This window comes from Amphiprion ocellaris, chromosome 8 (genome assembly GCF_022539595.1).
Source record: "Amphiprion ocellaris isolate individual 3 ecotype Okinawa chromosome 8, ASM2253959v1, whole genome shotgun sequence".
NCBI lineage: Eukaryota > Metazoa > Chordata > Actinopteri > Pomacentridae > Amphiprion > Amphiprion ocellaris.
In genome coordinates this window covers 21,236,743-21,263,674 of record NC_072773.1, presented here as the reverse complement: position 1 = coordinate 21,263,674, position 26,932 = coordinate 21,236,743, and the positions used below count along the sequence as shown (strand labels likewise).

The following is a 26,932-nucleotide window of genomic DNA, read 5'->3' as shown; positions in this document are numbered from 1 at the left end:
CGACATGCTATACTATGATGTTTTTTGGACCAAAGGCTATACTATGATGTTTTTAGAGCGACATGCTATACCATGACGTTTTTTGAGCCACATGCTATACTATGACGTTTGTTGGACCAAAGGCTATACTATGACATTTTTAGAGCGACATGTTATACTATGACGTTTTGAGAACGACATGCTATACTATGACGTTTTTAGAGCGACATGCTATACTATGATGTCTTTAGAGCAACATGCTATACTATGACGTTTTAAGAGCGACATGCTATACTATGATGTTTTTAGAGCAACATGCTATACTATGACGTTTTAAGAGTGACATGCTATACTGTGACGTTTTTTGGGCGACATGCTATACTGTGACGTTTTTAGAGCGACATGCTACACTATGACGTTTTTAGAGCGACATGCTATACTATGACGTTTTTAGAGCGACATGCTATACTGTGACGTTTCAAGAGCGACATGCTATACTATGACGTTTTTTGGACCAAAGGCTATACTATGATGTTTTCAGAGCGACAAGCTATACTATGATGTTTTTGGAGTGACTTGCTACACTATGATGTTCTTTGGACGACATGCTATACTATGACGTCTTTAAGAGCGACACGCTATGTTATGACGTTTTTAGAGTGACATGCTATGCTGTGATGTTTCAAGAGCTACATGCAATACGATGACGTTTTTTGGACGACATGCCATACAATGAGGTTTGTAGAGGGACATGCTATACTATGATGTTTTTTGAGCCACATGCTAAACTATGACGTTTTTAGAGCGACATGCTATACTATGACTTTTTTGGACGACATGCTATACTATGAAGTTTTTTGGGCGACATGGTATACTGTGACATTTTTAGAGCGACATGCTATACTATGACATTTCAAGAGCGACATGCTATACAATGACGTTTTTAGAGCGACATGCTATACTATGACATTTTTTGAGCCACATGCTAAACTATGACGTTTTTAGAGCGACATGCTATACTATGACATTTTTAGAGCGACGTGCTATACTATGACGTTTTTTGGATGACATGCTTTACTATGACGTTTTTAGAGCGACATGCTATACTATGATGTTCTTTGGACGACATGCTATACTATGATGTTTTTTGGACCAAAGGCTATACTATGATGTTTTTAGAGCGACATGCTATACCATGACGTTTTTTGAGCCACATGCTATACTATGACGTTTGTTGGACCAAAGGCTATACTATGACATTTTTAGAGCGACATGGTATACTATGACGTTTTGAGAACGACATGCTATACTATGACGTTTTTAGAGCGACATGCTATACTATGATGTCTTTAGAGCAACATGCTATACTATGACGTTTTTAGAGCGACATGCTATACTATGACGTTTGTTGGGCGACACTCTATACTATAGGCTTTTTAAATCGACATATTACTATGACGTTTTTTTGTTTTAGTTTTTTTTTTTTTTTTTTTTAACAACATGTAGGAATTTGAACAGTTTTAAAAATTACCATACTTTTACTTGTGCAATGAAATATTACTCTATTGCATTTTTTTGATGACATATACTCTGTTTTCTTGAAAAACATACTATTTTGACAACATACTGCACTATGACATTTTTTGAACCACACATGACATAGCCATACATGACAATTTTAGGCAACATCCTATCATTTTGCACTTTTTGAACCACATAATAATCAGCTGGGTTTTTTTTTTCCGACATGCTATACTATGAACTACAGGCCATACTATGTTATTCTTGAAAAGTACACTATACTTTGACATTTTCTGAACTAAATCCTATACTATGGCGTTATACACAGAGTGCTTTGGTTACATGTTGATTTATAATCTAGATTATTTTCTGTTTTGTTTTTTGACGGGATTACCACAGACCTGACCGTGAACACCGTCGACACCCACCCGAGGGAGACGCTGCATAAGATCTCAAGGCTGCTTGGTCGTGGTCTTTCTGGTCCTGCTCCAGAACTCCCTCAGATGCTGCAATCTCTGACCTTAAGGAGGAATTGCTACTTTCACTCTGTAACGAGACGGCAGTTATTTTAAAGACCCAGCTCCTGGTGGCTTTGAGTGAAAGTTTAACACCCATCAAAACCGAACTACAGACAGTTAAATCTGAGCTGTCGGTCAGTATTTCAAACATCAAGTCCGACCCGGCTGCCCTAAAGCACACTGTGGGTGAAACGGAAACTTCACTCTCCACATCACCGAAGACATCGTCACACTCCAAAGCAAAGCACCTGTCTGTTGAACTTTTAAAAGTGGACTATAAATGTGAAGAATGTGAGCAACAGCAGACTGTGAGCAGCGGAACAGATGTGATCAGAAAGAAGTCATTTTCTTTTTCTTTTCTTTCTGGTTGACCTGATGCTGTCAGATGCAGATGTTGGAGCTGATTCTGATCTGTCAGGATAAAAAGCTGCTTTTCCTTCAAAGACTTTTCAGGAAATTATTCTCTCAGGTTTTCTCTGCTATTTATATTTTTATTATCTGTGATTATTTCATTATTTCTTTATTGTAAAAATAAAGTTTGAGGCATAAAGACTCATTTAGTTATTTTAATCTTCAAATCTTTGATGTAGCAGAACTAAACTTCCATTTTCCTTCTTGTACTTCTGATACTAGAACTAAACGTATCTTCAACATGGATCATCTGCTTTTAATGAATCAGCAGCAACATCACAACAAATGAGACAATTTTCAACAAATTAATGAAACTGATGTCATTTAAAAGTATCAGTCTGTTTTAGTGTCAAATTAAAGCTGATTACCGACAACTAGAACATTAATGTTACTGTTTTAATCACATTTAGGTTTCCTGAACGTTACATTAATGTCAACCAGCCACAGTTTTATGAACTTAATGAACCACATTACAGGAACACAACACACTTCAGCTGTTTACATGAAACTCAACACATTAGCTTGATGCTACGTTAGCTTTAATCAGGCTACGACTAGCAGCTAGCTCGGTTAGCATCGCTAACATTAAAGCTAATATTTACTATGCTAACTTTCTTCTCCGGTCAACACACACTGAAACAAACTCCATCAACATCTGGAGTGCATGGCACACATTACATCTGACACTAAAGCTGCATATAAAGTGCATTAAAAGCGGCACCGATACGAAAATAAACATTTACTTACCGAACTATTAGAGTCCTTTCAGTGTCTGCTGGTAGAATCAGCCGAAGGTAGAAAACTGGTTAAAACAAGCCAACGGGCAGGAAAGCTGTCTGTGGAAAATGATGTGCTCCTCCACCGATAAATAAACCAACAGTTATTATATCAGAATTAATCCAAACGAGGAGAGCAGAGTCTCTGCTTCCTCCTCCATAGGACCTGTCAATCATTCCAGACCGGACTGTCAATCAAGTAGTCCCGCCCCCTGGATTCGCAAAACTTTAACGTTCTATAAAAAAAATCAATATTGATTTATTTTAAGTTCGGCCACCTCATCTCTTATTTTGACCATGAAAACTCACGAAAAAAAATATGTACAGTCTATGCACCTAACTCTGTTTGGCTCCACACTTGCTGATGACCACTTCCGGTCTCAGAAAATGAAAAAAACGGACCTTTTTCCCGTTTCTGTCCCTTACTGGTTTTACTTTCTTGTTATTCTAAATCTAAAACGAAAATCAAAGCATTTTAAAAAAAAATCGTATATCCCTTTTTGATCATGAAAAGGAAAAACGCCTTGTATTTCAATTTTAATTTTTGTATTTTAAAACGAAAATCAAATAACCACATTAGTTAACTATTACTAAGTCATTAATAACCTTATAATTAGTGTCTTACCATAATACAAGAACAAAATGTCAAGTAAACAAAGATGCTATTTCTTTGAACGTTTACTACTTCTATTACTTAGCTCACCCCAACTGGGTCTCCATTAGTATTATTGATGTTGTTGAACATATCATTTAAAAATAAAATCCATTTTTCCTGTGGTTGTGAAGTATCTGATCTGATATGAGTTCTGATAGTTGTTGACCATAAAGTGAACTTTTAACTAACAGGAGGTAGTAAGTACTGAGGAATGTGTTTTCGGCTCCAGAAATCCTATGTTGTGTTGACCTTGGGGTCCACTGTTAACCTATAGCTGATTTGTGATCCTTAGGAATGCACAGAAGGGGAGTCTTGTCTGAGGAGTTATCATTTTTAGTGGGGATGTAAACCAGATGCTGTAATTCTATACGTTACCAGAAGGTATAAAAACTGACCGTTGGTCTTTGTTCGAGGAGGATCATTGGGCGACATCCTTCCAGACAACTTCTGTCTGTATGATACTGTTCTTTCTTTTAATAAAGTTCTTATTAAGAAAGTCAGTGTCAACGGGCGTTTCTTCTCCACCTGCACATCACGGACATCAGAGAAACAACGACAGTTGGTATTAGTAAAAAAATCTATTTAACTCAGTCATGCTCTGTGGTGTCCAAACATGTTTTCACATCAGCGTTTTCCTTTTGAGGAAGTGGAACCAGCTATCTATTTAGCATTTGAGAACAAGTCAGTGAAATGTGAGACTGTGATCATGAGATCAAAGACGAGCTCCGGCAAACAGTTCGGCTGCCTGTCCTCTCATTTTCTACTGAGGCAATTGGTGGTAAACGGGACACTTTACACAATGTTTTCATTTCGGTTTCACACCCTACTGATTTGTAAACATGAAGCCTGAGTGAGCGTTTCTCTGATACAGAAGCTAAAGGTGTGAAAGCTTTTCCATCTCCTGAGTCAGAGCAATCAATGGTTCCCTCCCTTCCTTCGCAGTTTAGCATAATTACAGTGCTAGCAGCATGACAAAGAGTGCAGTTCGTTTGCGTTTGTTGTGTTTCTGCTTGAAGAATAGGTTCATCTGCTGAGAGGCCATTGACCTCTGTGGATGTAGGTAGTAGTGACAAATTCACTGCTGCTAATCCACTCATCCACTGCAGAGATGGGATTAAGTCTCAATCTAATCACAACAATCTGTCAAGCTGCTTCCTTAGAATATCTATCTATCTATCTATCTATCTATCTATCTATCTATCTATCTATCTATCTATCTATCTATCTATCTATCTATCTATCTATCTATCTATCTATCTATCTATCTATCTATCTATCTATAAAAACACACTAACAGCAAATATCAGGTAAACACATTGCTCTTTATTTTAGCAACAACAACATAATGAAATTGTCTTCACCTTCTTGTTCATTTTTTTTCTTGCTCAGAACAGCAACAGTCTGGCATAACCAGCTTAAGGCTTTTTGATTCTAGCTTTGTGTTTGAGGTACAGCCCCGCCCAACTCCTGCCACAACAAGCTCATTTTATGGTACCCCGTGTGGTTGTTAAGTGATGGACTCAGACAGTTAGCACCATAATCGAAGCCTCTCTGGCTTGTTTGTTTTCTTTTTTGTCTTTTTTTTTTTTTTTACTGCAGCAGGGTGGTAAAGGTGCTCTGTGGGCTAATTTTTCGTTTCAGTGTCATCTGGGAAAATGAGCTGAATGGACAGTGTTTACAACAAAACCGTCACATCTCAGGGACACAGTTTCAAATTAATTTAAATGCACATGGCAGGACTCATCTCCCCCACATACACACATGCTGGTATGTGAGCACACATACACAGACACGCAAACACGCACGGTTCAGAAATTTCCTTCTTGTGACTATTCTATATAAAAACAACCCTGATAAAAGAAACAATGGAACTGCTTTATTTTATGGGTTCATCATCTCCTCAAAAGATTCCTGGAAAAGAACTTTAATTAAATGTAATTTGTCTCTAATTACAGGTAAAATACAGACTGCGCTCCTGCAAAATGATCAATTCATGTCCAATCCTAAACTAGTGTAGTATTTTTACCAGGACATAACATGTAAAATTATGTGCAACTTGTCTATGGGTGAGTATGTTTCCAATAATTAGTGGATGGTGAATAAATTAACAATGCTTGAAGAATTTTTTTGTATTTTTCAATACAATTTGTACCAAATTCCATATTTCATTTTAGGTAAATTTTGAGGAAATTAGAAGGAAATAACAGACCTATAATTTAAAGCACTACCAAAAGTACTACATGCCTGTACCATCAATAATATCAAAGCTATTCTGTTAGGAGTTTGGAGTCTGCAGCTATGTTTTTTTTCTTTTTATATTTTTCAGACAACAAAGTATGAATACAGTACAATTACAGACAGTGCTGTCCCTCTGCAACTCCCTCTTCGTTGTACAGTAAATTACATGTAAATTAATGGCTGTCCTGTTGCTTTTGCTGTGGAAGATGGGTGCAGTATGAAAATACAACTGTTGAGTCCCATCAGTGGAATACATCCTGTAAATGTCATGGAAATCATAATGTAGCTATTGTTCAGTGCATACACATTCTGGAGGAAGGTGCATCTTGTTCTAGTAAGAGTGATGACATGTCCCAAAAATAACAGACTGCTTGTAAACACACACAGATCTCCTTTTTTTTGTTGTAGCTTACCTCAAAAAACAAATGTAGTACCACAGGAATGTTGTAAATCCCACTAACAGCATGAAAATGCTCGAAGCCTTGCCACAAATAATCACATTTTCAACTGTTTTTACATTCAACTCAAATGTTGCTTTTAAACTGCCCTTCAGATTCGAAGCAGCATTTCAGAGACTCCTTCAACATGACCGAATAGCTATGGAAAATTATGAATACGGAGATCAATACTTGTATTTTGTTTATTGTCATGTGTGTTTAAAATTACACTGTGAGATTACCGTCTTCTTTAAATGCGTAACCTACTCACTCAGTGTGATGTTTCAGTTGTAGCTGCCATAAATAATCATGCATGTTGAAGGCTTGTCTCTGTCATCGGCCACCTAGAGAGGATGTGCTGAAGCACCTTCACTGAGGAGGACTTTCTGCCTCTGACTGACAACAGCTCCACTTCTCTGCCTGCCTGTGCTTCTCTCTAAATTTACCAGATAGCGAGCTTTGCGGCCAACTTCGACCTCTTCCTGTACCACATCCTGACCTGAGAAATGATACAGAAACCAAAATATGCACCATCAATAGACAATATCACAGGATTTTGCCTTTGTAGAAAATAAAGACACAACACTCCATCACTTTCTTTGCCTGTTTGTGTCCAGCGCCTGACAGCACAGAGAGCAATCAAGTAGGTGTGGAGCTAAAACAGGCTGCTCAGAGAGAGTCATCCTCCTGCCATTTATAGTTAAGGCAGGATGTCCACACGGCAGCAAGCTGAGTCACAGCACATTCAGCACATTACACGGTGGTCTCGTACTCCATCACTTCTTTGGGTGTGCCCAGGCAGCGGTACTGAATCCTTGGCGTAACCGGGGCAGCACTCTCGAGCACCAGGATGGTTTTACGCAGCCGGCGATCGATGAAATGAGCATCCCAGGCGGGGTACTTCTTCCTGGGCAGGTCTATTCGGATCACGGGCCCCTCTGTCCTGGGTGTTAGTGGGGGCACTGGGGCGTGAGCTCCCCGAGGCGGTCGTACCTGAAACACGTCTCCATCCACCCCAGGCCCCTGCTCTCTGTCTGACCCTTTAGTTCTCTGAAGGGTCCTGGGGGGGCTGCTCACCAGGTCGGGAGGCAGGCTGGAAGCTGGGGAGGCCAGCGACTCCACAGGCACCTCCTTCTCCACTATATAACCCCACCCTGAGACTGAGCCGTCAGGGTGCAGCAGACAGTAATACACAAACATGAAGAAAGTGCCCAAAGCGTAGCTGCTGGCCACCAAGCACACCATGATGACGGCGTAGAAGTCTGAGGTACGAGAGCCACGGTACAAGTACCAGGCAGTGGTGAGTGCCACATTCTCAACTAACACAGTCAGGCTGTAGATGAGCATTCTGCAGCGAGTGCGCCCCTCTCTGACGCTGAACCAGCAGAAAACATACACGATGCCCACCATCATGTTGTAGATGATCTCCTCCCATTTGGACATGCAAAAGTCTGTCTCGCCTTGAATTATCCAAAATGTCATGATGCACCAGTGGGCCACGATGAAGATGCCAAAGTAAAGCTGGAACACAGAGGCAAACAGGGCGAAGGCCAGTGTGCGAGCTCCGATGGTGAACAAGTGCCACAGAATCTGAACTATGACTGCCTTGTAGGTCATGGGTAGCTTATCGTCTCGGGAGTCCCTCAGGACTTTCTGATAGGAGGAAATCATCCAGGCGAGGGATATCAGTGAGGCAGAAGCTGAAAGCCCTGGGGAGACAGTGAAGGAGAGGGAGGAAGAGACGGATTTACCAAAAGCATTTAGATGAGATGGGAATGGCTGTGGGGTAGCTGTCTTACCGTTTAGCACGGAAAGAAAACGCATTTCCCCGGCTCTGTGGGGGCCTTATTGAGCTCAAGTGACTCATCAAGCACAGTGTGTGCACAGTGTGGGCTGCTGATTCGTGATTGACTGATGTGATGATGTATTTTTGACATGTGGATGCGGCTGTAGTGGTTGGTCATTCTGAGCACTCACCCTGAAGAGGCAGCACCTGACTGGCCTGGATCATGATGCTGAGCTGCAGCACCAGCTGAGGGGCGCTCTTCAGGAAGGACTCGAGCAGACGCAGCATGCTGATATCGGCGCTCTCAAACATCATGCGCCAGTAGTAGTGGCGCCGTTCCGGGTCTCCGTGCCAGCGGCTCTGCACGCCCAAATACAAGGCGTGGACATACCTGTGTATCAGAGGCAGACAAACTTCAGAAACATCCAGCAATGCTTTAGGTTTTGTTGAAGAAAGCCAGACGAGCTTTTAATGCTGTGCTTCAAAAACTTTTGGACATCAAACACAGACTCTCAGAAGTCATAACTCATTATTCCAAACTCTGGGAGCTGTCAGTAGTTCTTGCCAAAAAGCTGGTTACTTGCTCCTCTGGGATTTAGATTAGACTGAAACTGAACTAAGCAGCTCTGTGGTTATAATTTTAGTACAGGCATCCAAGGAGGGGGTGCAGAACTTGTCTGCAGTCTCTTTTCAAATAAAATAAGTTAAAGGCCTGTGGAACAGGAAAAATATGAAAGGCTGCCGAGAGAAAAGAAATCCAAATAAAAGCTCTCAATCCAGTCTTCAGACTGAAGGTTGGAGGGGGAATAGGAGCTCGCTGTAAATCCCTTGTTGAACTCCTGGGCTTTGCTGACATGTATTCCCACCCCTCTCAACATGTTCGGCAACGACCTTGTATAAGTTACAGACATCATTTTGTAGACACACGGGTTCACATATGTGTGCTGTGCAAACGTATTTCTGCACAGATTTGTTTGTACTATGCAAATATCCAGAGTGTAGCTGATTGTCTTTATCACTGCAGGGCATTTAACTGAAAAACACTGGTGGTTTCCACGGAGAACTGAAGCTATAAGTGTCTCAGTAATTGCTTCGGGGAGAAAGGTCAGAAGAGCCCTATGTCAACAAGCCCACTGAACCACAAGGGAGTTTGCGTAACTCTTTTTTGTTCTGGTTCCTTCTACACAATTTGTGCCTTGGGATGTAACACACCGAGAAAATAGAGCATATGTGCAGTAATGAGGGTCAAAGACTCAGGCACACAGGAGGACACGCAGATACAGTTTCATCTCACCGTCTGTGACACAACCCCATATCATAGTGATCCCGATTCACCTGACTAACCATGTATCAGTGACGGATTGTTCCTGAGTTAACAGCCGAGGGTAAAATACACAGCGGTAATCCTCTTAATGTGCAGACATGCTGGTCAGAGAGCAGTAGCAATGAATGGGGCATACACAACAGCTTTAATGGCATTACCGGTAATTCTGTGCCGCCACAATGTTTTAATGTGCTCCTGGACACACTCTCTCTCACACACACATAAGTCTCCAGGAGGAAATAAAGAATCAATATATATTACCCATGGGGCTGACTAAAAAGGCAGGAAGAGAGAGGCCACAAAGAGAGGCACGAGAGAGACTCTGTAGGCCTACAGATAAATCAAACAATTGATTTGCATCTGATTCCATCATTACACATAATTTGTCTTTCCATAACACCCCAATATGTCCATAAAGACAACTTATCTTTGAATATGAACGTTTCGTCTAACCCTCCTCCCACCACAGTTCAGCCGAATGCCTCCTCCCGGCTGGCAGCAGTTCAAACCTGTCAAAACCTATCAGAGCACTCTAAGCTTGAGCACCGACTCACCATCACTGAGTAGCTGACCTACAGACCCACTGCCATCCATGTGAGAGTAATGCCAAAGTGTACACTCGTTTGTTTTGAGTGTTTGTAATTAAACATGCTTGGGCTCAAACATGGCATACAGTTAAAAAAAAATAAAAAACTGTTGGGAGATTTGTGAATATGGATTTTTCAAAAATAAGAAGAAGAGCCTGAAGGTGAAATTGAAAATACACTAAACAGTAATAGAGATGCAAGTACACACATCACTGCACATGGGAGGCAACTCTCATGACATTTATGACTATTCATCTTCTTCAGCAGTCAGGCTCCTTCTTGCCTAAACCCCAGAAGACAAAATGATTTTATTATATTTTTCTGTGTAAGGAGATTGGTGTGGATGAGTTGATGATTTTCCCTGGGATGATTGACCTAAATGCCTGTCAGGGGGTTGGGGGGAGTGGGTGGAGTCTCACTCTCCCTTTTCCAAGCCAGGCAGAGATGTCAAACAATACAAAAAGACATTCTGGCATTTTGGGCACAGTCCTCCCGGAATGATAAGGTTTCATAACCGCAGGGAGTGATGCCGGGCTTTCGAGGAGGCACACACGCACATACACGCACACACACGCACACACACACACACACACACACACACACACACACACACACACACACACACACACACACACACACACACACACACAAAGGCAGAGGCAGAATGTGTAGTGCCCCCCTCCTCTTAGATCACGCTATGAGTATTCACTTACCTCCAGACCTGTGCCAGCTGAAAGATATGAATGATGCCCTGGAAGAGCCACATGAAGGCTCTGCAGCAGCCCCGGGCTCCTCCCCCGGTGCCCGGCCCTGGCAGCACCCCGGCCGCGGCAGAGCGGCCAGCGCCCCGCTCGCCGCTGTCCTTGGTGCTGAAGTCGCTCTCCTCCGCTCCCGACGCCGCCACCACGGCGGCCGCAGCGGTGCCACTCTCGACGGTTTCCGAGAAATCGTAGGCGAACCATCGGAAGCTCAGCACTTGCACAACCACGGAAGGGACGATCACAAAGACTAGAGTCAGTGCAAAGCACCAGTAGTCCCTCCTTAGGTAGTAGTCCGCGGCCAGCCACAGGTCTGAGGCCCCGTCCGAGAAGAAGACCAAAAGGGCGCACAGCGTCCAGCAGCAGTCCGGGAGGGAGTAGCGCTGCTCGACGGGACGGCGCAGGGGAGGCCGCGGGTCCGACCTGGAGGGACACTCGGTTGGGATTTCGTTTCGCTGAGAGACGGGTGCACCATCAGATTTCGCGGCCATGTTTGTTGTAGGGAAGAGAGTGAGTAAGAGATGGGAAAATGATGGAAGGGGGGGAGGGGGGTCGCCTAGCCTGTCGGTCTGTATGCATGCGTGTAGGAGAGAGGGAGGGGAAAGGAGGCAGGGAGGAGGGCCAGGGGAGGTGAGAGAGATGGGAGGCACCGCCGCTCATCAATCAGCCACGATTAAAAAAGCAGAATGAGAATTTAAGACATGAAAACTGCAGGTCTGGTCTGGTCTGGTCTGGTCTGGACAGAAGATTCATCTCCATCGAGGGCAGCGGGACTGTTTGATGACAGCTGCTGATTGTGGTTCTTCTCGTTCATTTCCCCGTACAGGAATTCAGTAATTCACAATCAGAAGTCATCTTGCTTGCAGTCAGTGGCGGGAGAAGAACTCTGATCATTTATGCAAATAAAAGTAACACCACTACAGCTTAAACTACAATCAGAAAAGTGTATCATATCATATATTATATATTGCATCACATATTATTACAAAAATGCAAAAGTATAAATTCTGCAGAAAACGATTCCTGTTCATGAATGAATGAATGACATCAAATATGAGCAGCATTTATGTTGCTTTTTTATCACTTAAAATTCCTTGAAGCACTTGCTTCCCTTTTACACATTTTTATTCTTATTTAAAAATTAAATAAATCCGTTTTTCCTGTTGTAGCAGGTTGACGAAGATCTGTTTTTACTACATTTCATATAGTTCAGTAAAGTTCCCAGTGTATGGTCCAGGCCCCTCCAGAGGGGTCACACAACACGTTTGTTGAGTCTTGAGTTAATTAACGGGAAGTTTAGTGGGAAAAAACAAATTCAGATACAACAATTTCTCAAATATTTGCTGTTCTGAGTGCAATAAATTGGATAATTTGCCTTATTTGGTCCTCAGATAGAGAAGATACAGGAATTAAACGTCTCTTTGGGGGAAATTCTCGGTATTCTGACATCTTTTTTTTAAGAGGTTACGAACCAAAATTTTTTAGAATCCTCAGTCTTTTACAAGTCATGCTTCACAATTTGCAAAGCAACTATAGCAGTGGGGTAGAAGTAAAGAATGTACAGCCTCTCACATTTCAAATACAAATATGTCGATATTTTGGCCTCCTTGCTCTGCTGCAAAGCTTTGATTTTTACTGACATTTATTCAAATTTTTTTTTTGATGCTTAAATGTTAAAGAAGCTTTTGTGGCTCACCGTCACCTTGAGGTGGAGCAGCTGAGTGAACCTCTTCTCATGCTTCACCATTCAACCAGTTTCTATTCTGCTTTCTGCTGCCTTCACATCACACCCTGTCTGCTCTCAGACTCCGGGTTCCTCTTTCTCTGCTCCTCTCTTGGCTCAAATGTCTGCTGCGGATCAGCTGAGCCGACTCCTCTGGTGGCTTGGGTTGAGGCTGTCATTTCTGCCGAAAGGAAACACTCTTGTTACATTTTTAGCTTGCTAATGCTCTCCTGGAGGTATTGATCATCTCACTACTATATTTGTGCTCAAGAAACCAATACTAAAACTTCACAAATACATGACCAACATCAGTTACTGAGGTGAAAATACACGATTTGGAAAACTAATGCAACGTGCAGCTCGTACAATATAGCTTTAGCTTACATGCTTAGCACAATTAAAATTACAAGTATTTATAATTTTGCTTCCTAATTAAAAAAAACCCCCATTGTAGAACAGTTTCAACAAAGGACAAAAAACCAAGACCAAAAATAATGAAAATGTACTAAAATTTAATCATTCATAAAAGCTGGAAAATCGTCTGTGACAGGGTAACACAAGAAGCAATATTAGAATTGGTTTAGTACAATATATTTTCAGCCTCAAGACACAGATCAAAACGCACCATTTTCCCCCCCATCAGTCTATAAAATACTAATTTCCTTAGCTTTATTATGCAAAAATGGAAGTAGAATATATTATGGGAAATATGGAAGGCTTGAAGCTCTCAATATAAAACAAAGTCACTTAGGAAAGATGTTACCTCATCAATACAGATCCTTGTAAGTAGGAGCGAGTAACTTATGGGCAATGATGCATCTTCATTGACACTGTTAGTGCAGAAATGTACGAGAAGACCAACATTTCACATGGATTCTTTTGCAAACGTATTGTCACAAAATGTCAAGGATAAAACATTTTAGTTCCTGTTTATGGATTTAAATCCATGGTCTCCTCTTTTACATTGATATTTCCAAAAGAAAGACACCTTGGAGAAGAGAAAAAAAAAAAAAACAAGAAAAAAAAACTGTTGTCATCAGGCTGACAATACAAAAGAAGAGGTGTATTTCTTTGCCATTAAAAAGCAGAAAAGAGTTTCTTGAGTATGTGCCGTCTCCTGCCATTTTGCAAGTGGTGAAGTTTCTGTCAGCCTTTTTCAAAATGCTCTGGAGAGGACTAGGAATGCTGGCACGATCCACTGGGAAACAGTTAATCATTACAAGTTTCTGTAAGGAAGAAAAAAAAGTCAGTACATGTAATTAAAAATGTGTTTGTTTATGGAGACGCAGGGGCCTCAGTTTAGAGCAGAAATCACCCAGGAGCCAGTGGCCACATGAGCACTCCAGTGGTTTTATATCTGTCAATAAATTTTAACCATCTCTCAGTAGCTCAGCAACCGGCCTGTCTACTTCCTGTCGCACTGCTCTACATGTTTAGTAAAGTCATGCTGCCCACATTGAATCCACAGAGAACAGCAACTTTCTCCTTGCAGAGGAGCCAAAAAGTTATCATATTTAACTCCACAAAAAATAATCAGTTGTCCACCCGTGTTCTTTGTTTTGGGTTTACAAAGGCAAACATGACATCAAAATCTCTTGTTCCAGTAAGTGTTTCTTTTCTTTATAGATGATTACATGTAAAACAAAAAGTCAGTGTTCATGCTTAAGGTCTGAATCCTTGCTAGAAAAATGTAATACGCAAAATAATCAAAGTACTGGGAAAATCTGTGCAGCTGTTGTAACAGTAAATATTATACACGTAGAAAGCCTTAATGGTGTTCTTTAATAGGTCAGTGGTCCGTGAACCCTGCTCAGCCAGCTTTTTTCACATTTATCCCACTGAGATATGAAGACAGCATTTAACAAGACCTCAGCTATCAGAATAAATTATCAGCTGCTAAAGTAGCAACATGTACATGCAAATGGACATCAAGTATGAGACGATCAGTGTCATCTTGTCACAATTAGTCTGTCTTAAAACAATAGCTGGATGTCCGTATGAAGATTTAAAGTCTTTGCTGTGATTATTTCTCCTGTTCATACTGGCCTTGAAAATGTTCCCTCTATGCTACACTTTCACAATGATGAGGGACAAAATTTAAGGAATAGTTTATCTGACAGCCTCATTTATAGCAGTCAGACTATGTAATGTTTGTGTCAGGAAGCAGGGACAAACTACCAGAAACTTGAAAGTAAACCAGGAGATTTATCTGAAACAGTGTGACTGATACTGGCTATCTTGTGTGTTCAAGCTTCAATAAAGTAAAACAAAGGTTTTCACACTGCAGATCAGCACTTTGGACTTTTCTGCAAGTTGTCACACAATGGGAGAGAATCAACTACGACAAACTGCATGGGATACATGGATCAGCTGTCATTTTTGTTTTTATGCCAATATCCTGTAGTTTGAAGCCACTACTAGACAAACAAACTCATATCTTCCAAAGTTGCAGCCTTTTAAAACAAATATCCCTCTTCCCATTTACCCAGACTGTGTTTCCCAGCTGAACTGCAGTGGGGGATTGCAACACAAAAGGGAAGATCTGTTTTTAATGAACAAATGTTTGAAGACCCTCACAAGGACTGTGGAGATTCCTTCCTACCTTAACGATCAGTATGAACAACACCTGAGCACTCTTTCATACAGACAGGTGGCCAATTTATCCATTTAACAAAGCATGTTGTTATGTTTAGATTTATAATTACCTTAAATCTACCCTGAGGTTTAAAACTTGGTGACCTGTCACAGGAAAAGTATGTCTGAATTTATGCATGTGAAAGCTTTATTATTATTTTTATGTTATAAGCAGCATAGTTTTATTTAAAAATCTAAAATTACATGATGTTCACTGTATCTCAACCAACCAAAGATTACATTCACAAACCTGTGAAAACAGAGACAGAAACAGAGCATGCTTTGGGAAACAGTGGCTGGTCGTGTTAGTTCTAGTGCAGCAGTAGAAAATGGGTCAGAACATTTACCAGCAGTGGCAGAGATAATCATGTACAGTTCCAGTTCTCTGGCAGCAGGTGGAGCCATAACATTCAATATACTTGACAAACTTACACCAAACAATACAAACCATCCTTAATCAAATGAAAAGATGGAGCCCTAAAATGGGTTTTCACACATTTAGGCTTTCAGTAGTTTGGCTGACACTAGATAATGGTTTAAAATGTATCTAAAAGCAGAAACCATCAACAGGTTGATGGGAAATATTGGCAGAAGGAACATGAGAGGGGCTTTAAATCATTACCCTCAGAAGATTCACTTTTATACCTACAGGTGCTTTAAGAGTCTTCAGTTTTTCAGGAGATCGGTGATGTTTTCATCATGATTTACTAGTTCATCCTGCTACTACAACAACACACTATTTGCTTGTTTGCTATAGAAATCACCTTAATAATTATTGCAATAGATCTTTAAATGTTCAGTGACAACCAAAAGCTCAGTGAGCAGCTGGAGCCTTACAAATGTCTGGAATAAATTTTGTTCTAACACCCACTCACCTGGCCTGGAGCTACCGTGGGAGGGCATTTTAGAGCAGTGTGCAACCTGCCTTCTTTTTTGTCTTCTTCTTTTCCATCGGCGTTTTTCTGTTGATCTGTCGCACCAGATCATAGAAAATCTACAACAGAGAAAATTAGATGGTTTCTACATTTTGAGCTTTAGCACTAAGTACATTATGATGATGTCAGTACACATTTTATGTTGACATACTTTAAGCAGAAATGCATGAGATGGATATTTTACGTGATTTATTTTTCTTCAGTCATCGGTAAGTAAACAATCAGGCCTCTTAAGAGGATGTATTCATACATTTTTATAAATCAACACTTAAAATTTTGGACAAAAACATCACAAAACAGTTCATATGATATTCTTAAAAAATTAAGTGTGTATTTTGATAACTTTGGTGACAGTGCATCTTTGGAGAACTGCAAAATGCCTCTAGTAAATCCTCATTTGGACGGCTTTTAGTGTTTGAGTGATAAAAAACACAGAAGGCATTATTCACTAGGGCTGCACGATATGTTGTTTTCGCATCAACACTGCAATGTTGAGAAGGCAAATTACCTAAAACACATCATGCCAAAGTGGTTTTTGCTACTTAATACAAATAAATGTAACATCAGCTGTAGTGTTACGCAATTAATAGAATTTTAATCATGATCCCAATTTTGGTTCCTCACAGTTAAATTAACATAATCGACTGCGATACTGGTGCGTAAAAACTCTGCTCATAGACAACAGCCCATATAAACAAAACTGCCTTGTTTCAAGTTGGGGAAATCTGACATTAGAATGTCTTCTTTAACTCTTTTCAAGGTCTGTGTTGTGTGCACTGCAGTAAGTCGAGTAAGAAGAACAGATGCTCCTGTGTGTGCAGCTGCTCCGACAGCTACTACCAGAGTCTCTATACAAGGCCTTCAGGGAACATCAGTAAATTATAAAGTCTATCAATAAGCAAATGTTCAGCAAGAGACGCATTTTTAATACTGTTGTACTTAAATTTAGGCTACGGTCTGAATTCATGTGAAAAAGCAGCTTATTTTAAGTCCTATTGTGATGCATATTTGTACATTAGCAGGAATATACAACATGGAAGTGAAATCAGTGATCTATTTAAATGTGAAAGTGCAATAAAATGTTTTGTCTCTAAATCAATTAATAAATGTGATATGCAGGCTAATCACAATTTCAATAATGGCTGAATAATTGCATTTATCATTTTGGCCATGAACATGCAGCCCTACTCAGCTGCATGGAAATATTTTGCTAACAAAAAGATGATGTTGACTAAAAACAGGTATTTTGTCCGCAGTGTCTTGCAGTTCTTTCCACTTCACGAGGCTACAGGACTTATTTGACCGTAAAGCTCTATATAATGACTGCAGAGCCAGATTTGATTGCTGTCAAAAGCAAAACAAAATAAAAAAATAAAAAAACTGCAGATGCCTGAATTTTTTTCATATTGCAGAGAAACTAAACATTGCAATGTCATGTTTTAAACATGTGTCAGTCGTGTAATTTTAGAACAATTTTACTGTAATATTGTTTTAACTGGTTGTGCTTTGTGCTGTTCTGTAGGTGGTTTATTGATCTGTATCAGTGCCTTTAAAAGGCCAGATTAGCTTAGGATACACATGCTGTGGTGGGTGATTTTAGTTTGTTATATACTCATCCCTCTACTAATAAATAGGTTAAAAAAAAAGCCATATCATACATTCTGTGCAGAATTTGCATATTACCTCATTAACGTTGATCTTTGATTTGGCTGAAGTCTCTAAAAAGGCACAGTTGTTCCACTGACGGGCCAGGTTCTGACCCTGCTCCTTGCCGACCACACGCTCATCCTCCAAGTCACACTTGTTGCCCACCAGGATCATGGGAACCTGATTGATTATACAGATATATAATTAATTACACAAGTACTTAAGTTATACCACTGTTTGTGAAGGCCTAATTTCACAAAGCTGATAAATGCAATTAATAATAACAAAAAAAAGACATAACAGACCAGCGGTTTTATTAAGCAATAAAAAGAAAAGTAGTCTGAAAAAGCAAAAACCCACTACAGTCAAATCAGTGAATCTATAAAATATGAGGTGATAAAGTAGATAATTAGAATAGATCAGTGGAAATGTCAAACACTGAAGCTCTTCAAAAAAACAGAAGGTTTCCGAGCAATGCTATCGTTGAGAGAAACCTGAAAAGTGATTTTTGTGCCTAAAATTGCACAGATCACAAACATAATGACAGGAAATTGAGACTGATCTGGTCAGAGCAGTGGATTTTATGAAGGTGTAGATAGTGTAGCACTGAAACCCAGAAGTGACTCATTACTGAGTCTTTAAGGGTGTTTAATTTATACTGCTAATAATTGTCATCCTGTGTTTCTGCAGGGGAATCCGTGACCGATAAAACAGAATGACACTGTTGGCTTTTGAAGAAAACTGTGTGATGCTGTTACGATTAGAATTATTCTGAGAATAAATGTGCACATCTTCAGAGCTTCTGGATTTCTCTGTGGCTGATAAATAACACTGATTAAAACCCACAGAGTTTAGGTCATGACTACATCAAATATTAGAGTTAACTGCTTGTTTACTTTGCAGTTTCTAAAACATGCAGCATCCAGTTTATCCTACCTTTAGCTAAAAGTATATTTTGCCAAAAGTGTAGGAATTTCATACAGGCTAATGCTTAAAAATAACCAGAAAGAGCCAGTTTCCTTAATTTGTGTAGCAGAGACTGATTCTTTCAAACTCATTTGTTCAAGAGGACTTATTTCAACCCCTGCTGATGACGAGGGGCAATTCTTTCTACCTGTGGAGCTAGCTCTATGTACTCGTGTTGTCATCACTGCTGCTTGCTGCCATTTGAAGTTATATATCAGGTTGGCTGACAGCTGAGACAAAGTGAGGGTACCATATAATATCATCGTCATCTTATGTCTTTCCTCCAACTGAAACTTGGAAATTATAGCTATTATGACAATGTGAAACTTGTTTTCTAACTTCAAGCTGTATGTACCTGTTTATATCTTACTTTATAGAGCATTTATACATCGGAATATAAATATTTGTCTATAACACCCAGTGATGGGTAAAGATCTTGTGTGCAGCTGATTCAGGAGCAAAAATGTTAAGCAAGACTTTAAACAAGACACAGAGCTGTCAAGCAACCTGCAATGAATAAATAAAGCCTGCGCTCAGCATGCTGCATATCCGCTCTCTAAATCAAGAGATGAAGTGACGAAGGCTGAAAGTGGCAGAGAGCACCTAACAACAGCTCTGACATTTCCAAGCTGTCACAAAGTTCCTGCCCCCCTTCGCTCTGCCCTCTCTCCCACAGCGCCGGCTCTAATGAGGGAATGATGAGCTTGAGAGGTGACCCAGGCAGATTATACAGAGAAACACCACGAGTTCTTACTGAACACCAAGTCTCTGCAGACTGAGGAGCTGCCTCAAAGAATTACAAGAGCAGGTGATAGAAAAAAAAAAACATTTATAGGCCATTTTATTACTCACACATACAGTATAATCTGCCAATAAACTGTCACTGTGCATTGAAGACACGCATTTCCAAATCTGTTGATCATGAACGACATTAAATGAAGGATTAGGTGCTTCTTATTCTATTTATATTCTAATTTTAAAAAATTTCTTTTTACATGTATGTTTGAAGATGCTTTTTTTTTTGCCTTCAGGTGTGCACAAATCCCAGTCTCTGGGTCCAGTGTTTGCTTGGGCATGAGAAAATTAAATCATCGGTTTACGAGCTGAGGAAACGCTCCAACATTTTAACTAAATAAAGCAAAAATAAATAAATAAATAAATAAATTTAAAAAAAAATAAATTAAAAAAAAAAAAAAAAAAAATATATATATATATATATATATATATATATATATATATATATATATATATATATATATATATATATGGTTCAATTTTACAAAAAAATTGTCGCTTTTTCTCAACTTGCATTAAAGCAAATTGTTGTTTTTTTGGTTCACCTAGAGCTGTAGAAAACTGTGATAGATATTTTCTTTAATTTTTCTGATGTAACTTTTAAAAAAATTTAGAATAATCAATAAACTATCAGCTGCAGGCCTACTTGCTCAGAGTAACTCATAAAAAGGAGATATGTTCAAAGTATGTGGTTTTAAGTAGACAGCAATGATGTGCAAAATCATCAGTTTGATTTTGGTAATTCTCATCAAAGTGACACAAAAAATATTTGATTGCCGATAAAAACAGTAAGTTAATGTAATAACACAATATTTCATTCTTGCTCTATTCCACAAAAATACTATAAAAAATCTTTTCATCATTTCATTTTAATCATACTGAGTATGAATACTATAGCTGCAACAATTAATCGATTCATTCAATTCAACTATGAAACTGAACAATGTTTTTAGTAACAAATTTAAGTTTTTTTAAATATTATAACTATTTTCTGTTTCTTTACTCCTATGTGACAGTAAACTAAATGTCTTCAGTTTGCAGAAGAACAATAGACATTTGAGGGCTTTGTCTTGGACTTTGATGCACATTTTTCAACCTTTGCTTATATTTTATAGACCGAACAGCTAATTGATTGTTTGCGACAATAATCAACAGATTAATCAACAAATAAAACAAAACATTAGACACATGAGAAAAAAAACTTAAATTAGAAAGTTTTGAGAAAGTGCTATACTCACATCCTCTGTGTCCTTTACTCGCAGGATCTGTTCCCGGAGGTCCTGTAGGTCATTAAATGTTGACTGAGCTGTAATGGAGTACACCAAAGCAAAGCCTTGGCCATTCTTCATGTACAGGTCCCTCATAGCTGTGAACTGTTCCTACAGAACGACAACAGAGAGGAGACATCAGCAGCCCGTTTACACTCACTCAGAAAGACTCCTCCATTCAATACCTGCGTTTGATCTACTTACTGTTCCAGCTGTGTCCAGGATTTCAAGCATACATTGCTGTCCATCGACCTCGACTTGCTGTTTGAGAAAAACATTTTCATTAAAATGAAGAAGGTATACATATAACCAATCACTGATTTCATTTGAAAAATGTTCATGAAGTCATATGAAGCTTTTAACCCATGTTTCTGATCATACCTTTCTGTAGGAGTCTTCTATTGTGGGGTCATACTTCTCCACAAAAATGCCTTGCACAAACTGGACTGTCTGGAATGGACAAGAGAAAGAAAGAGAACATCAATACAACATGTCATTCTTCATCAAAAGGTAATACTTGTCAGTTGCTACGTAGCATAAGCAAAACTCGCCAGACAACAAAATACAGCACGGCCTCCACTACCTCCTTCAAAAACATTCCTTAAAACCAAAATACACCTAATTGTACATTTGAATATTGTTGTTACTCTCTACATTTATCTGTGAATTATGATTTATTTATTGCATGTCTCATATGTCCTTTTAGCTCTAGCTATTGTGGCCACTCTAGTTTATAATTTCCAGTACTGTTGAACCTGACTGTGCCAAGAAGGACGTTTAATATTTAACAAACTATGTTATAAAATATAAGAAACATGTCTCAGTTAGGGCTGTCGCAATTAGTTGTCACACTCTATGATATCAATGCTAAAAAAGCTCCAGCATCAATATTTTAAACCGACACGTGTTTTTTTTTCTTTTTTTAAGATGTTTTAACTTATTATAACAAAGGCTTTTCCTTTGTATCACTTCATAATCGCTGCCTCATAACATTGGTCGTTTTTGGCTCCAGTCATTGATCACTGAGTGCCAGTTTCAGAAAATGATGGTTGCACCAGAAAAGACAGAAACACCGCAAGCTTTTAAAGATCCTTTCTCCTTCTATCTGCTGATACAATCATAAAGCTTAAAACTCAAAACTAAAATGAAATGGGCAACTTGACATTTTGGACAAAAATTATCTTTTAACTGACTAAATTAAATCAACATACATTAATCGATGGGAAATGGCAGCCCTGCTTTCAGTATATTGCTAAATAATTCAACAGCTTCACAACTTAAAGCTATCAACAAAAGTTTGCATCAGCACCTCTCTTGAAACCAAAAAGTGATCATTAAAATCTACATGGAGTTTCTGTAGGTGTGTTGTATTAGATCACATTCATTTAAGCTAGGTGTACATAATAAACTGGCAGCTGTGTGTGTATGTGTTGTAAAATACTTCATATATCACACCAATAACCCATTTTCTCTACATAAAATTTTAATAAAAATATTCACTCAGTTGTCATTCCTTGGCAGCAGCCATCACTCACCAGTGCAGATTTTCCCACGCCTCCTGATCCCAGCACCACTAGCTTGTACTCACGCATGGTGGGCAACTTCACTGGACAGCACAAGAGTCTGTGAAAGAACAAAGGAATGATGAGAAAGTGAGACAGTGGTCCTTTGTGTTATTTCTGTGTTATTTTTAACTACAGAAAAACTAACGTTCATTTTTTCCAATAAGTGGAAAAATTGGAAGATGTAGTTCAATAATCTGGATGAAATTATCCCTCGTCTCAACCATAGTTTACATATTAAATGAATATTTCACTGGATTCAAGGCGATGACAAGAAAAACTCCAACAGTATTTTTTTTGTTTGTTTGTTGTGTTTTGCTGTCGGCAGATCAAACACTCCAAATCTTAAGTAGTGAATCTACTGACTGAGCTGATGTCAGTGTGAACACCCTGTCAGTACAGTAACTACAACAATGAAGAGTCACTGTTGACTTCAGCGGATTGAAACCTCATTCCTCTGCCAAAAAATGAGCTCTCTTCCCCACCCACTACCAAGGGACTTCAGTTGTCATGATGATATGGGCGTCACCTCTTTTAAAAAAAAAAAAAAGGGAAGAAATTCAGAAAAAGCTGTAGAAAAAACATAGACTGGTTCCTTAACTCCCCAAATTCAGACCAGTGCTTCACCTGGTAGTAGCATTGGATAATGAAGTGCATCTACGATACAGACGTGCAAAATCTGACCCAAAAGACACAGTGTGGATCTGTGGACTCTGCAGAGTGAAACAGATCCTGTAACTGGTGGTGCAGTCTGTAGGTAAGAGTTCCAGTGCCGCAAATAACTCCATCTCATTACAATACAGAGGAAAAAAAGGCAACGGAGAATGACCTATCATCAACTCCATCAGCCTGACACAGTTTAGGCAGCATACATGGCCTAGAAATTATTGGCAGTGAGAGGAAATGTCACAGGCATGAAAATGTTGAGGATGAAGACAGGCCTTTTCTCTTTAATGAGTTTGTGATCATCTAAAGAAAGACTTAGGAAACACCCATCTAATATACAGTAAGGAAATAATTGATAACTTTGCTGCTACTGTTGATGCTAATAATAATAATAAAAAAACTATAATAATAATAATCGAAACTCCAATTTTCTATTAAGACCCGTTATGGTAGTGGATTTCATATGCAACATGTCAGATTATTTCACAGAAAACTTCAGATCTTCCTAATTTCCTCTGTTCTTTGAGAGATTTGACTGAATGTGGATTAAAAAAAAATGAGAAAGTACATTTTAAGGGAAGTTTGGAGATGAAGGCCAACACACAATATGGCAAATTATGGCATAATACAGTTCACAAACATATTCAATAGCAAATGTAGTTACACGTTTTAAAGCAGTCCTTTTTAAAAAGTACAAATATGTTTTAAATGCTGTTCTGAAATGCAAATGTGATGTTCATTTGATGTATAAATGTCAAAGTGGGGGTGATGCACAGTAACATCTCATTTAAGAACCTCTTTGAATCTACTAATTATACTAGGTCTATGGGACCTTTGTCAAATGTTGAGACAAACAATACAAAAACCACTCTGTCACACTCGACCGGCATTTGCAATTCTAACGACGACGTATGAAGCACCACCAGAAACCCACAGTGTGAGCCAGGCATACGAGGGACTCCACAAAGAGCCATTGTAATGACCCTCCTCTACTCAAGTACACAATACAAACAGAAAATAGAGATCAGAGGGTGCATGCACGACCATTGCACTGAAATCATAACTGGGGCGAGGGGGTGCACCTAGAGGTGGTGCCAACATATGCGTGATGCATTTGTTTACCTAAAAATTAATGTAACATATTTAAAATGTAAATTTATGAGGATGTCACAAAACTTGGTTGAAAGCCTTGACATCAGATAAGAAACCTAAGCCTTCTCCTGATTAGATATGAGCTTGCACTCAAACAGTGGAAGTATAAAGCAATTGAGCCAACAACCTTCACCAAACCTACTCATGAATTTTTGCTAACTTACGTAATGTGAGGGCCAAATTAATGCTTTAATTCACAATTTCAAGAGGTAAATATATAATTCCATTCGCAAGAGAACAAAGCCTTTCACAGAATTGCTCTTTGCTCAAAGTCTGCAAAGTGAAAGAAGAAACAGCTTAACCTACTGTGTACACGGCTGCTGCAGATGTCAACTCCCTCTACATCTGGGGAGGGGGGGCCGACAGATCCTCAGGTACACTGATGTCAGCGGGAAGGTGCTGAGGGCTGGTTGGAAGCCAGAAAGCTAGGCTACACCAAACTGTTCAGACATGAAATTGGCCCAACATTGAACTGATGACACATTCACATCAGCACTGCATAACTGGTCGATATGAAGCTGCATTAATCAGTTAGAAAAATTAAGATTTTGCTCCTTTGTTTAGGAACACTGACACCTCATGGGAAAAAAATAGTATTTGTCAGCAAGTTATACACCACATACAGCAATGAAAAACGTCTATTAAACTCATCTGCTGAGCTCTGTGTGCAATCACAAGGTGTGTTGCTGACATTTTTGAGGAATGACTTTTTTATTGCCAATTTAAGCAGAGGTTACATAACAAATTAAACTTAAACTAGTCCTAAAAAAAACCTGTTGCTGAGCTACACACAAACAGTAAAAACATGTTCCTCCAAACAATCAGTCACAAAGTACATTGTTTTTAGCACAGTAGGGCTAACCAGGCGACTCAAGACTCTTTAGTTCAGTTCAACACACAGTAAACCTTGTATCGTGTGTCAGAGCCAGAAGGGGGCAAATGGATTTAACATAGCTGAAAAGCACAAACATACTTCTGGTTAATGTCCTTTAATAAAACTTTTTTTAAGTCTACCGTGTATAACTTTATATATTAAACAAGTAGAGCACTGCTCTCTTTTCATGCCATAAATAAAGATAAACTTGTTTTTGTGACAACTTGTAACGTAGTTAGTTTCGAGAGGAAGGGTGTGGTTATTAGTTTCCCAATGCACTAGACTGACTGTAACACCGTTTAAAATAACCAGTCAAAGTCGGTATTAATAATGGGTCACCATGAAGAAAATGTGAATTTAACGCCCACTTTGAGAGGCTGTAGACGAAAACTAAAAGTAGCTCGATTAGCAGCTACGCATGACAACTCAAATGTTAGCATCCAGCTAGCAAATTTTGTTAAACGCTAGCTAACGTTACTGGGTGGTAGCCTGGAAAAGATATAGCGAGCAGTGCGGGACAAACACCGTGTTAATTAAAACCAGCTTGACCGAGAAAATACAACCGAGCTCACACTCTACTGTCAGTTCTCATTTAACAAACATTACAACTCCATTTTAAGTTGTCCAGCGGTGAACACAACTGTTTAGCTAACACCGGGGGCTAATAAGTTAGCTAGCCAGTTAGCGTTGGGCTGAACTCTCAAATCTCGTTTTGTTTTTCATGGAAGCTTTAAGACTCTAGTTGGCTTTGTGTTAGCGTGTAGACAAACTACTACACATGCGAAGACGAATAAGATACTAGCGGGCATTAAACCCCCGGAGCCGCAAACAGTGTTTGTACCGACAACTCGTTAGTTAGTCATTAGCTGACGTTAGCTACTGAACCCAGTCACCTAAGTTAGCTTGGAAGCTAAGCTATTTTACCCACAGCAATAATTTCACCACCAGCCAGAAGTAATTTTACCGTCTCACCGGAGAAAAACAAATACTTAAGGTCTAATCACTAAGGTAATGAGGACACGTGCTTTACAATTAGCTATCAAATTACTAATTTTAGTCAGGGGTAAAAGCTTTACAGGACACTTACCGTGTTCCGCTATGTGTGCGCTAAACGAGCCTGTGGATGTGCGGAAGGGTCGGACAGCAGCGGGTGATTGGAGCAGCAGCAGCCTATCACAGAGATCCAGGTTAGGCTGCAATTAAAAGCTCCTCACTTCAAACACACCGCTTTATTCTCATCATCACCAGGGGAGGAGGAGCACTACTCCAGTAAAAGTACCAATACCACACTGACTGTAAAAATATTCCATTAGAAGTGGAAGTCTTGCATTGGAAATGTTATTTGAAAATGTATTGAAAACAAAGGCACACTGATGTGATCAGCCCAACCCAGAAATATTTTGATTTTAACCTGATAACTGAATCATTTCCAGATTATTTCAGAGTGGGGTGAATATAAAGACACCGAGCTCTAGGTAAAGTAATGCCATTCTACTTTCTTTTATAGTTTATATGACCATTGTGGGTGCCAGCAGTGCTCTCCAACACCAGCATCAAAACATCAAATCAAGGAATATCTTTTAGAAGAATCGTGTTCATTCTGGTAGCAGCGTTCCAGAGACTTGAAGAATCATCAACGCTGTTCTGGTGGCACCTTACTGAGGCATTATTTGTTTATCCTTTAATTTATCTGTACAGGGAGTCCTCGATTTGCGACGTC

At 39.4% G+C, this 26,932-nt stretch overlaps 2 protein-coding genes across 5 annotated transcripts; both read right to left on the bottom strand.

The window, feature by feature from the left end:
* Positions 1 to 5,163: 5,163 nt before the first annotated feature.
* Positions 5,164 to 13,068, bottom strand: xkr7a (XK related 7a). Of its 4 annotated transcripts, none has more exons than XM_035950672.2 (4): positions 12,687 to 13,068; positions 10,946 to 11,876; positions 8,513 to 8,712; positions 5,164 to 8,244 (listed from the first exon to the last, which is right to left on the bottom strand). In XM_035950672.2, exons 2-4 carry the CDS (start codon positions 11,479 to 11,481, stop codon positions 7,289 to 7,291), a joined length of 1,692 nt encoding a protein of 563 aa, XP_035806565.2. In that variant the 5' UTR covers positions 11,482 to 11,876; positions 12,687 to 13,068; the 3' UTR covers positions 5,164 to 7,288. The 4 variants fall into 4 exon arrangements, with proteins under 4 accessions (XP_035806565.2, XP_054868864.1, XP_054868863.1 ...); XM_055012889.1 differs by having other exon boundaries at positions 10,946 to 11,845; XM_055012888.1 differs by having other exon boundaries at positions 12,693 to 13,068.
* Positions 13,069 to 13,205: 137 nt separating this feature from the next.
* Positions 13,206 to 26,444, bottom strand: rap1aa (RAP1A, member of RAS oncogene family a). Its single transcript, XM_023275586.3, has 9 exons — positions 26,300 to 26,444; positions 24,645 to 24,778; positions 22,494 to 22,581; positions 21,340 to 21,408; positions 21,163 to 21,219; positions 20,929 to 21,069; positions 17,966 to 18,109; positions 16,223 to 16,341; positions 13,206 to 13,939 (listed from the first exon to the last, which is right to left on the bottom strand). The coding sequence occupies exons 3-8, from the start codon at positions 22,548 to 22,550 to the stop codon at positions 16,252 to 16,254; spliced, it is 558 nt and encodes a 185-aa protein (XP_023131354.1). The 5' UTR covers positions 22,551 to 22,581; positions 24,645 to 24,778; positions 26,300 to 26,444; the 3' UTR covers positions 13,206 to 13,939; positions 16,223 to 16,251.
* Positions 26,445 to 26,932: the final 488 nt, after the last annotated feature.